The sequence below is a fragment of the Psittacula echo genome, assembly GCF_963264785.1.
Source record: "Psittacula echo genome assembly, chromosome: 1".
In the NCBI taxonomy this organism is placed as follows: Eukaryota; Metazoa; Chordata; class Aves; order Psittaciformes; family Psittacidae; genus Psittacula; species Psittacula echo.
In genome coordinates this window covers 13940514-13953510 of record NC_137735.1, presented here as the reverse complement: position 1 = coordinate 13953510, position 12997 = coordinate 13940514, and the positions used below count along the sequence as shown (strand labels likewise).

Sequence of the window (12997 nt, the reverse complement as noted above, 5' to 3'; positions counted from 1 at the left end):
TATATATATATATGTACACATACACATATATATGAGCACAAAAGAGTCAGCTTTGAAAAGAAATACAAATTAATGCAGAACCATTAAGTACTTTTTGTGACTAATGCAAAGTACCAAGAGCACACAAAATGTATCCTCCCATCTTTGGTTTCCCACACACTACTGATTCAAGTCAAAGCTCTGATATTCCCTATTCTCTGCCTACTCCAGTCCACCTAAAAAATCATGTTAAGTTTGAGAACATAAAAGAGGACTTCATAACTCTATCTCCCAGGTGCAACGAAACTTTACCATAAATACAGAAGCCCACTGTGCAGACACAGAGCTTTCTTAGGGAAGAAAAATGAAATTCAACAGAAAATAAGGAACTGTTACAGCTTTGCCAGCTTCTTCTCCAAATGTTAAGTACCTTCAATGTTCCTTCTTAAACACCACTTAAGAGTCTGTCTACAAAAAAGACCAGAAAAGAAAAAAGTAAACATTTCCAAAGTCCTCAAATCGTACAGCAAAACTCATAGTCTTTTGGGGCAGGGGAAAGGAGGAAGAAAATACTGTATGTATGATAGAGTTACACCACTCAATACAGTTCAGCCAAGTGCTCAAACACACTAATAATGTGATACAAAACCACTGTGGGATGGGCTAGGAAGGAGAATTCCGATCCCACAGCTGTGTGGCAGCCCCAGGCCAGGCTGAGCACCCATTCAGTACCACATTCCAGCTGTGCTGCTGTCTGCTTTGGACCAGAGCTGGATGTTGCTCCCACAGCACAGGACTACGGCTGGGCAGTGAGAAGATGAACGTGAGGCTAGGCTTCGTTATGAACCGAATTCAAGAAAGAAAACCAAAACCGAGAGGCAGCAAATGCAAGGAAGCAGTGGTGATAGGAAGGGAAGCCAAAGAAAAGACTAGGAAGGAGGAAGAAGTAGATGTCAGCCTAGTCTGAAGCTATAAATTGTTTGGAATACAGACACTGAAACTGAGAAGGAAGAACTGAACGCCCCATCCCGGGCAGTGTTCAGTGCCAGGCTGCACAGGGCTTCGAGCAACCTGGTCTAGTGGAAGGTGTCCCTGGCCATAGCAGTGGGTTGGAACTAGATGAGCTTTAAGGTCCCTTCCAACTCAATCATTCTGTGATTGTGAACTGCAGGCAATAGTGGAGGCAACTGGGCAGAAAGTAAAACACTTCAGAGGGAATGACCAGAAGTCTATAGCTGTAAGAGTATCTAGAATGGAACCTGAAAATCTCAGATTTCCTCTTGATACCACAAATAACTCTGAGACACTTCAACAAAGCATCCAAACACTGTCTAGTGCTAAACCTTTAGAGAGCAACAACCTGCCCTCAGCACCAGCTCAAGTGCCAGAGCTCTGAATGGAAAATTTAAAAATCTCAGCTGTGTTGATGATGGAGATAAATGTCAACATGATGCCCTCTGATAGTCAATTGTTTTTTGAATTCTAGGAATTTACACACACAAATAGTGTTAAAAATTAAAAAGACTGCCCTGGGGTAAGGCTGAAGGAGCCCATTCTCTCTAACACTGCAGAATGTGGAATATCTGCATCAGGAGAGGCAGTGGGGGAAAAAAGGTAGATCTCATGGGAAAAGATCTTGACTGTAGTTTTATGGACCGATCTGATTACTGCAGGTAGATCCCTACCACTAACAGTGGACAAGTCACTTATTAACCATAACAAAAAGTTGCTTTATATTCATTTAACAGGTACCCAATCTTACACCCTCTGCTTAGGCCTCTAAGCAATCGCTGAGCTACTCAACACCAAACATCAAGTGTTACAATTTACATTGGTTTTTCAGTACTCCCTCAGAACAGGTAAAAGTACAATGAGCACAGAAATGTGACATTAATATCTATGCTTGAAAACAAAATTAGTCATAACTTAGAAAATGACAGAACAAGCTTACTTGTGTGGTTTTTGTTTAGTCCTAAACTTGTATTTTCACTCCGTAAGCCTGTCTCCTCAGAAAAGAGTACTGAGCAGTCCTTTTCTCTGAGTTTTATAATATACAGTCCAGTACCTTATTAAACATGTGTTATTCAAACCCTGCTTTGGTACCAAACTTTTTTCCCTGCCTTTTACTCAGTATGGAGCCAAATAACCTGCAACAAATTTGGTTTACAGCATGACTGGCCTGAGGACCGTTAATAGTGCTGGTCAGCCTTCAGCTCTGTAATTTCTTAACTTCTCAACGCTTGTCTTCTCAAATCTTAAAATGTTCTAGTTGCCTTTGTATACGTAATTTGTACAGAACTGGCACTTCAGAGCCATATGGCGTGACAAACCGAAAGCAAAACTGAAGACAGCATACACGGTGGAACATTACAAGAGCTTATGCTCACATCTGCTACAGGAGCGTTCTCTTACGTGGCAACTGGCACGAGGAAATACTCGTATCAACGCACGCACGGCCGCGGCCCACACCAGGAGCGACAGCCCGCCCGGAAGCGGCCGCAGCAGGCAGAGCCCCCCGGGACGGTCCCGCCGGGGGAAGGCGGGCGTCAGGCGGGCTCTGAGCCTTCCCCTGCCGGGCCCGGCTCTCACGCTGCACTCCCACCCTCCCGACCCACATCCGTGCGGGAAAGAGCCGCCCCGGGGCAGTCTGCGAGAGACTCTGGGGCCCACTCGCTCGCTCCGCTCCTCGGAGAGGGCCGGACGTGGCGGCCCGCTCCGCGGCGGGCCCGGCTGCCGCTCGCCCTCCCCGCGGGGCCCGGCTGCCCGCCGCCGCACTCACCACTTCCCGGGCCCGGCCGGTGAAGTCGCTCTTGGAGCGGGCGGCGCTCCGCTTGAGCAGCTCGTCCCTGGCGCTGTCACCCGCCGCCGCCACCCCCAGCGCCTTGTTGCGGGTCTTCACCGTCTTCACGCTGGCCTTGAAGAGCAGGGTGATGTCCACCGCCATGGCGGCCCGCCCCTCAACCGGCGCCGGTGCCGCTGCGCACCCTTCCCCGCGCAACGTAGCTCCGCGCGGCGCGTTCCGGGCCGGGCCAAGCCAGTGCCGTTCCAGGGCTCCCGGTCCCGCTCGCTGCTACGGGGCCATGCTCCTCCGCAGTCTCTCGGAGCCCGCCAGGGCTACAGCGGAGTGTGCCGTACAGGGCACGGGGGGCTGAGAGCGGGCGCACTTGGGTTAGTAAGAAGCGCGCGCCTCCCGCTCGCACAACCGAGCGCCTAAGCGGGACGGCCGGAACGGGGCTAAGTCTGGCCGGCTCTGGTCTAACAGCCACCCTGTGGAATAAAAGCTGTGCTCCACAGAACTTTGACGTCCGGACCACGCCGCGGTGTCGCCGGGGCAGGTGTCACCAGGTGGTGCTGTTAGACGCAGTCTGCCAAGATCTTTGCTTGGCAACTGAAAGTTATGGCCACACTGGTTAATTAGGGCTGATTAGTGCATGTCAGCAGATCTGCACTTTCCGCTGATGTGAGATTCCCGCAGAAAATGTCCATAGGTGTGTGTGCCCTGGTTGTGTACCTGTGAGCTGTACAGGTGGAGAACCCACGCCTAGAACATGTAGCGATAATTTCTTCTCCACCAGGAATCCAGCCTCCGAGGTCCTCGATCTGCTGCCATCCAGCACTGGGCCAGTATCATGCTGGTACCTGGAAAGTGTATCACACAGTTACAGTGCTGATCTGTTTGAGATCTGACTGATCCTGTTTGTGAAACAACCTTTGTTGTTGAGGCAACTTTATTACCAGGTTCTGTGCAGTAGACTGGCTGTGTGACATTGCGTGTCAAAGAGAGGAAAATAGGTGATCAAATAACTAGTAGTGATCTTCTGTTTTGTTATATTGATAGATACCATATAATGCTCTGGGGTCCAGCAGATACCGTGTAGTTTTTAACTGTGCTCTCACTGACCAGAAGCACGTTCCCTGAGACAGTCTCCAAAGAACACAGTTTCAAACTCCTGCCTCTCCCCAGCAGACTGGAACTTAATCAACCGCAACTATTTTTCCTATTTACTCCAGAGTATCAGGCTTTCTTCCCCTGCTGATTACTACTCTACTTTCAGTTCAATTCTCATTAATTCAGCCTTAGCTATAGATTAGCTGTTTCCTCATAGTAATATTGTAATAGTATTCATTCACACTTTGTTGTTATAGCTCTATTTTAAATGGAGTTTTTGTTGTGGCACAGATGTGTATTTCTGATTAAAGGAATAGACTGTTTCAAGTCCCTGTCCTCGGTGCTGGATTTACCATGAAAATATATTTAAGGTATTTAAAAAATGGGCAACAAAGGAGATTAAATTTTTAATTCCAGGAATGACAGCAGTAGTTTATTGAACTTTGAGCGTTTGCTCTTTCAAGATTAAGAAATTCAGTATAAAAATACTTTAGCAAAGGACAGAAAACCAACTGTATACAGGGCAGCATCAAAAGGAGCGTGACCAGCAGGTCGAAGGAGGTAATCCTGCCTCTCTACTCTGCTCTCATGAGACTTCACTTGGAGTATTGTGTGCAGTTCTGGTGTCCTCAACATAAAAAGGACATGGAACTGTTGGAACAAGTCCAGAGGAGGCCACGAGGATGATCAGGGGACTGGAGCACCTCCTGTATGGAGACAGGCTGAGAAAGTTGGGGCTGTTCAGCCTGCAGAAGAGAAGGCTGCGTGGAGACCTCATAGCAGCCTTCCAGTATCTGAAGGGGGCCTACAAGGATGCTGGGGATGGACTCTTCATTAGGGACTGTAGTGACAGGACAAGGGGTAACGGGTTAAAACTTGAGCAGAGGAAGTTTAGATTGGATGTAAGGAAGAAATTCTTTACTGTAAGGGCGGTGAGGCACTGGAATAGGTTTCTCAAGGGAGCTGTGAATGCTCCATCCCTGGGGGTGTTCAAGGCCAGGTTGGACAGAGCCTTGGGTGGCATGGTTTAGTATGAGGTGTCCCTGCCCATGGCAGGGAGGTTGGAACTGGATGATCTTAAGGTCCTTTCCAACCCTAACTATTCTATGATTCTATGATTCTATGACATATTTAATAAAGCCATGTGGAATTTACACATAGTATATCAAGTACTTTCAGGTATGTTTTCTAATATTGGTTGTCTTCCTTTTCTTGGAATTACCAAAACCAAAGTAAGCACGCTTAATAAAATTCCAGGAGTGTCTTGATCACTCTTGAGTGGTGCAGTTGACACTCTGGAAGGAAGGGATGCTGTCCACAGGGACCTTGACACACTTAAGAGGTGAACTCCTGAGGTTCAACAAGGGCAAGTGCAAGTTCTTACACCTGGGTCAGGGCAGGTGGAAATTCTTTGGGAGAATTAAATGGAAATTCTTTGGGAACAAGATTGTGTCTTTAGTTCTACTTTAAGTTATTTATTTACTTTTACTTATACTGGTCACATGCTTTGTGTATGTGACCACTAGTTACTTGAAAACACTCCAAAACAGTAATAGTAATATTGTACAACCAATTTTGAACCTCAACAGTCTTAAAACTACCATTCAGTTGCAAGAAAATAAACAGAAACACAGTTTAAAAGAAATGCATTATTAAAATCCCATATAGCTGATTCATCTGTCAAAAATGGACTGAACAGTTAATCTTTCAAAGGAAAAAGTTAGACAACCTTTTTATTGTGAAAGAAGGTTGCTCAAATAGTCTAACTCATTATGTACATAATACCCAGGGCCTCTACCGTAGAGATAAATAGATACCTTTGAAGATTACAAATGCTTTAAAATCAGTTGTTAAGAACTGGTGTCCGGAGCTTTTATTTGAACTTGATCCTAGCTTCCTGTATACAGTAACTGCATCTACTCAGTACTTATTTGCACTTCCACAGCTACCTTGTTTTGAAAGCTTAAAGCTTGCTTTGGAGCAGATAGGTTTCAATAATACATGCTGAAGCTTCCTGTAATTGCTAAAAAGACTAACCTTGAAATTTAAGATTTTAAGGTTGGAGTAAAATTCCAAAACACACACAAAGGCCTACAGTCCCACCACAAGCAGTGCAGGTAAATCTGTAAGAACGCATGCACTGTGTACTCAGTTGTGCCTAAGCAGGAGCATGCCTGGAAGAGGAGGAATTAGGAGCTTACAAACTGCAGTTTTGTACACTGTGTGAGGACAGCATGGTGATCATCAGGTCTTGGTCTACTTGCTTAACCTGGGCAAACCCACCAGGGAAAGAGAGTCAGTGTTTCCCTGTGGTTATCAGTCAATGGGACCATTAAACAGGGGCCAGTGAGCTCATCTCCACTCAGGGGCAGGTAACTCCTCAAATTGTAATTGGTTTTTGTGACAGAGGTAAACAAAAAGGGTAAAGCTCCTGAACATCGTCCCTTCCGATGCACTCCAGCTACAAAGGTCCTAATTTGGCACAGAAAACTACATGCGGTTGATTTTATATATTTTGTTTTGTTTTGTTTTTCTGGCATAAACCCTGTAGCTTTCTTTATGCAATGGCAGTGTTGCAAACTGAACAAAATATCAAAAGGAAAGCAATTTGCTTACAGCACATCTGTAATCAACATAGATCAAAAGGGAAGAAGATATATTTGATGACTGTTTAAACTTTCAAGCCAATAGCATGTATGCTTATTGGCTGAAAATCAAAGCAAACACAACAAGTTTGTAGATATATAAAGGAAACTCCTTTGGTGTTTAAAAGTAGGATTAGAAGACAGTACACACTGTACAAAGGAAGTAGTGTCACTGTGTACAGTGAAACAGTTTTGTGGAAAGAATGGATATGAACTGCATAGCTACAAGCAGCTTGTACTGTCTGAGGCAACAAATATTCACTGCTAGAAACCAGTTTAATTTGCAGCAACATCAAGGTTCTGTTATTCCTCTTGAAACTAGACCATCAAACCATAATTTACAACTAAAATAATTTTAAAAATAGATGTAAAATATATTATTTTTATATATCATAGATATAAAAAATTCATGTGACATATATTTTTGCCTAAAAATATATCTGTATATACAATGTCTAGCAATAGAAATTCAGGGAAAAAAGTGATAACTTGATTTTCCAATTGTTCAAAAGCATATTTAATTCTTAGAGATGTTATGTATAAAACCATTCTTTAGTTGTAATATATATCCTAACATGATCTATACAATCTGATTTGCAACATCAAAGAGGTGTGTGTTCAGTGCAATTCAGCCTGATCTATAAAAGTGTTAGAGATCTGGCAGGTAAGAATAATTCTCAGAAGTGCTGATTCTTCCTCCCATAAATGAAAACACTCATGACCATCATGTGGGCCAATGTCAATGAGATGCCCAATGCCTTGTGCTGGGGTGCCCCTGGCTGCGCAGCTCCCATCATGCTGGAGCAGTACGACAGGCTGTACTGGCTAGGTCCTGCTCTGCTGGCTGTGGTATTGCAATCAGCTCCCTAATCCTGAGCAAGCAGCTGGTGCTCACTTTGCCCTGAGATTGGGCACCTAAATACCATCATTTTGACTGTCATAATTAGAACAGATAAGGCCAGAAGACAAAGCCTTATAAATTGGGCAGCAGTCAACACAAAGGAATCTCAATGCCGAGTTCTTGCAAGTATAATTTAATACAGGCAGTTAAAATCCCTAACTATATATGCCAGCCTAAAGGGCCTTAGAAATGAGATAAAAATAGGCACAAACTGGACAGGCCTGGATTTTGCACGTGTCTGCCCACCATGTTGAATGCAAGAGGATTTGGCTTGAAAATACATATGAAATAAATACCATGTACATGGGATGCTTGCATTGTCCCACAGGCTCTGAGTTACTAGCAGTGAGCAGAGCTGAGTATATATGCAAGAGATCCTTTAGACATTCGCCAAGTAAAATAGTCTTGACATGCCCACTGTGGAAAGAGTAGGAGAGAGGTTGAAAAGAAACTCTTTTCAAGAACTATGCTACTATGAAGGCTGAAAAGCAGTGCAGACACAGCAGTTCCCCCTAGCATAGTCCAAATCCAATTTATTTCTCAAAATTCATGGGTTTAGGAGTGAAAGCAATGTAGCCACTCTCTAAAATTCCAAGCCCTGAATAAAAATGGAGAAGAAAAAACCTCTTAGAAAATATTAAGGTGAACTTCAGTCATGGAGCACAGCACAGAGCACACTAATGTATTGTATTGAAGAAAAACTGTATTTCAATATGATCTTTTATTGATTCCATGTTAACAACATTCAGAAGTGATGGTGAGGTGGCCCTTACAAAAGAATGGGTATAACAGAAATGCAAAAAGGGTAGGAAAATTAAAATGTACAAAGAATCTGTTTAGATAATTATTTTAAAGGAGAAGAGCAGAGCAAAAGCAAAGAGCTCCTCTTAAACTATTTGCAGACAGTGGTATAAAAAAGGGAATTGTGAAATATGGACCATTTTTGTTCAATTTTCCCATAAGAAACTCTAATCCTGGTGTGTACATAACAAACCATGATGGTTGAACAGGCATTGAATTTATATTATTACAAGTACTTTAATAGCATAAGAGAAAAAATCAAACTGGGATTTCCATTCTGGTTTATTTGATGTTAACTGCAATGACCAACTGATATGTCAGGGAAACAATATCTTTCTTAATGCCTGAGTGCTCCCCACATTTATAGGGTCAGAAATAACAATAAGCCAAATCAAAGGCATTTCCATTGTTGGTATTTGAATCAGGCCCAGCATACGTCACTAGAGATCCTACAAAGTCTTTGCCAAACCCACAAAGGACTGAAGTAATTCCGTAGCTTCATGCTGACATTTCTGAGGTTAGGCAGTGGCTCACTATCTGCTGAATATCATGCAGATTAGCAGTAGAGTGGCTTGTCACTGTGGCTTTCACAATAAACAAAGCACCAGTAAGACACCAAATTAATTGACATTGCAATATTCAAAGTTAAGTTATCTTTAGTTCTATTGCTTATGACTTTACCCTTATGTATGTTCTCACGATATTTGCCTATTTTTATTACAGCTAAGCTCCCCGAGCATTTCATGGGCCAGTTGCACAAAGCACTAATGTGGGTACAAGGGAAGGGATGGGAACAAACAGCTTGGGGAAGAAAGGGTAGAAAGGGACTACAACAGCTTATACTGATTTATTCTGTCAGTGGACAGCCCCAAAAAACAAACTAACAGAAATAAACCAGGCAGACTAGCCTTATAGAGAATAATTTTAGTCACTTGTACCTGCTCAACTTAGTAACTCCACCAAGCTAGGGGAAAATGCATGGAAAATATAGTGTCTGACTCTGCTCTTGCTTATCTTGGTAGAAGCACTAGTTAAACTTCATGTAAATAGGTGTTAGAGCACTTATGGCATGTTTACAGCCTGCTTAGCAGCGCTGCATAGAGATCTCTGAGCTGGCTCCAGGCAGGCTAGCATGTCCACAGCTAGTGGATTCAGTGCCTTGAATGCTTTGTGCCAGAGTGTAATCATATCCCTTTAGCCTTTCAGCTTAGGCTTGTACAAAGGCATTATTATTGCTAAACAGAATGTACCTTCCCTGGTAGGGTCTTACAGCCAACTTGTTCTTTTCATGTTGATGACTGAGAGTCAGTGTCTGGGCTTTCCTGGTCCTCTGTCTTTTCCAACTGATGAACCTCCAGTTTAGAGCAGAAATACTTCTTGTTAGTCCCTAGGGGGAAAAGAGGGAAAGAATTGATACTCCTTAACTCTAAATAATCTCAAAGTGGATACACAGTCTCAACTCATTCTCTAGCCATCTCCACAGCCAGTAGTCCTTTTGGCAAAGTCTGCCATTCGGTCTAAGGGATATCTGTGGTGGGTGAGATGTATCTTCTACTTGCAGTGCATATTTCACAATTTAGCTTAGACTTTAAGCTTAGAAAGCTTTTAGCTTAGTTTTGAGGCAGATGATTTTAGGTTAGATGAATGCAATCTTTCTTATCATGGTACTTCCTGTGATAAAAATGGAATATACAAAAATGAAATGATTCAGTACTTCCTTGAGAACACTGGAGGGAGCTCACAGAAAGAGACAGGAAAAAAGAGAAAAGGTGGCAGGACAGAGAAATTGTTGCAGTTATGTGAAAATTAACATAAATATTTACACGTATGGATTGTGTTTCATTTCAATTCATGTACAAATGTAGAAAAAAAAAAAGTATTTTTGCTTATGTTAAATGCCAGTAATTTTTCTTTGTGTTTGTATCCTGGCATCATTTTAGCCTTCTATTTTGAACATGTATATTTAGTAAACATACATAACAGGCCTTTTCCTTTTCGTTTAAATTGATGTTTATTTGAGTTCTCTTGTTTCTGTTCACTTGGCTTCATGCTCTGCAGTCTGATATTTAATCTAAAACAAGGGAGAGGGACTTTGGCAAACTGTAGTTATACGTCCCCTAGGAAAATACCATCATCTTCAGGGAACACAATATAATGAGGAGGTGTCCTATTACATAATTGAGGAGGCATTGTCTTTTATATGCATTCTGGTTCACTTTTCACACTAAATTAATCTTAATAAGCATCTGCTTTGAGTAAAGAGAGTTTTGTGATTTTCCAACCATGACCTCTCTGGAAGTCCAAATGATTTCACTTTATATTTCAGACTGGAGTATTCTTTTGAAACATTTCCCTTTACTATATGATAATCAGTGTGTTAACATGAACTGATTAATCTCATCAGTCTAACACTGAGCCCTTTCACCAGTAAATTCATGGCTGCAAAATCACTGGCTTCTTAAATGAATTCAGGGCAATCCTACAGATTAAGTTATACAGGAGGTCAAACTTGATGATCACAGAGGTCCCCTCTGGCATATAATCTATGAATCTGTAACTCAAAGTGAAAAAAAATACAAAGAACTGTACAATAGCAGTAACTGAAGAAATAAACTAGGTGCTTTTAAGACAGAGCTTGATATATTTATGAAGATTATATGAGCTGGTTGCCTGCAAAGCTGGAGCATGGACATGGTGGCCCTGCAGTCACTTCCAGATCTATTTTACTGAGCATCAATTGCTAATCAGCTTGTTCTCATTTTTCATATTTATTTTAAAACAGTTTTTGATACAGTTACTGGGATAACAAATTAAAGATGGATTTTAGCTTTTTAAAGAAAGGCTCTCTTTCATTTCAGATGACAGACTGAATCAAGGCCTATGAATAATGCTTGTGTTGACCTGCCAGAATATGTCTTAGCAGTGATGAATTCTCAAATACCCAGGCTGAGCTTATTCATTTTGAAGTCAATGGGAGGGAAGGCAATAGAGCCCTGTGCTAGATCAGGCTGCATTTTAGCATAACGGCAATCATATACTGTGTTTTCTTTTAAAAAAAATAGGAAAGGACTTGGCAAAAGCCACATTTGATTTTCTGAGTGTGACTTTTGACAATTTATCTGCTGGAAATTATACTGCCTTACAGCGTATGTTGAAGTAAATGTTCAAAATTTGCCGAAGAGTTCCACAGTTGCAGTTCTCTCCTGCCCTAGTAGTTTGTCAGACTCGACAGAGTTGCAGCTCAGGGAAGAGCTGGACTAGATGAATACAGGAAATGGAGACATTTCCAAGAAAAGTAGGAAGTGGGTTTGGTAATTTTTTTCAGTAACACACTAAGGATTTGGTCCAGTTAAAATCATTGGCAAAATTTATACTGGCTCAGAAGGAATAAATGCAGGCCTACTCTTTTTAAAGGGAAACTTCTTACTCTGGAGATATGTCTCAGATAAGACAAAAGGAGATTCCTGTTTCTGTTTGTTGCTGCCACATTCATGGCACTTTTTAATAAGATTGGGAAAAGGATTATACACCATCATGTCTTGGCCCGATTTCATCTCCAGTAGCTATTTTTAACCACCTGAATTTCTTCCTGTGGTTTCCATTATTTATAGTGTTGCTAGGTTTTACTACTCCTGCTCTGTTTTCCTCAAGATGTACTTGCCTTCCACCAGCAGGTGACTAGCTCCTGGTATATTTTGCTGCCTCATGGAAAGATTTATGGAATTTTGTAGGTATTTGTGAAACACTTAGAGCTACTTGTTCAAAAAAGGGCTTGGAAATGCTGGTTTAAACTCATAATCACTGTAAATCTCAATATGTAAGCCAAAACCCTAAAGCAAAGACATACTTAGGATTCTTTTGTAAGCTTTCCAGTCTTTCTTTTCTGCTTTTCTTTCACTGTGACATGCAATATTTTTTAATTAAAGGTTAATATTTATTGTATTGTTTGCATTTCTTCATCTGCTTATTGGCAAAGCACCAGCAGATTGCTTACATAGTCCAAGAAGGAAATGCATGCAGACTCAGGGTGCAGTTACATCATCTCTTAAGGTAATATAAGTTCAGGCTCGTGCTGAAAGACCTGTCCTGCCTGTTGTCGGCCCTGGCAGCCTGTGCCCATTGCTGTCATTACCACTTGTGTGGCTGCCCAGTCAACCACATCACTTTGCAGTTTCTGTAGGCTTATATTTCCATCAGATTGGCTTGCTCAAGACCACGAATGCCAGCATATTTAATGCAGTGAGAATGCATAACCATAGGCAACTGGAGCTTAGGATTCCCTTTTTCAACAATGATCCCATGTAAGAGTGACACAAACTGATGGAGAAACAGCTGTGATTTTAGTGGTCACTAGCGATTATGGCTGCCTCTATTTTGGGATATCTAATTTTAGATATTTTTAGAATATATGAAATTTAAATGTTTTGATAACCAGATCCTTTTAAGGTGCTCAAATTGATTTCATCCAAAAAATTGAACCATTTCTGAAAATCATAGCCATAACTCTCATAGCTGTACATCTAGGAAAACCTTTCAGACATGGAGTATTTGGTTGTCAGTTTTACAGAGCTGAGCATCAAAACCCCCTTCTTTATGATTATGAGATGCAACAATACAAATAGGAGATATCAAAATAACAGTAAATCAATATACTAAGGGGGTCAGTATCAACTGAGTGAATTTAAAAGATACATTAAAAGTCTTGTTTGGTTTGTTTTAAAAAGAAAATGCTCATAAATTCCTTGCAGTGTCACATGGATTTCAACATTTCTACCTGCAATC

The 12997-nt window shown here is 41.7% G+C and overlaps 1 protein-coding gene across 1 annotated transcript in view; it reads right to left on the bottom strand.

Moving 5' to 3' along the window:
- Positions 1 to 3050, bottom strand: part of STX18 (syntaxin 18) — a 63098-nt gene extending 60048 nt beyond the window's left edge. Inside the window, exon 1 of the mRNA XM_080636034.1 lies at positions 2759 to 3050. Within this exon, the coding sequence (XP_080492160.1) occupies positions 2759 to 2923 (165 nt within the window). The 5' untranslated portion in view covers positions 2924 to 3050. The remainder of the gene's footprint in view (positions 1 to 2758) is intronic.
- Positions 3051 to 12997: the final 9947 nt, after the last annotated feature.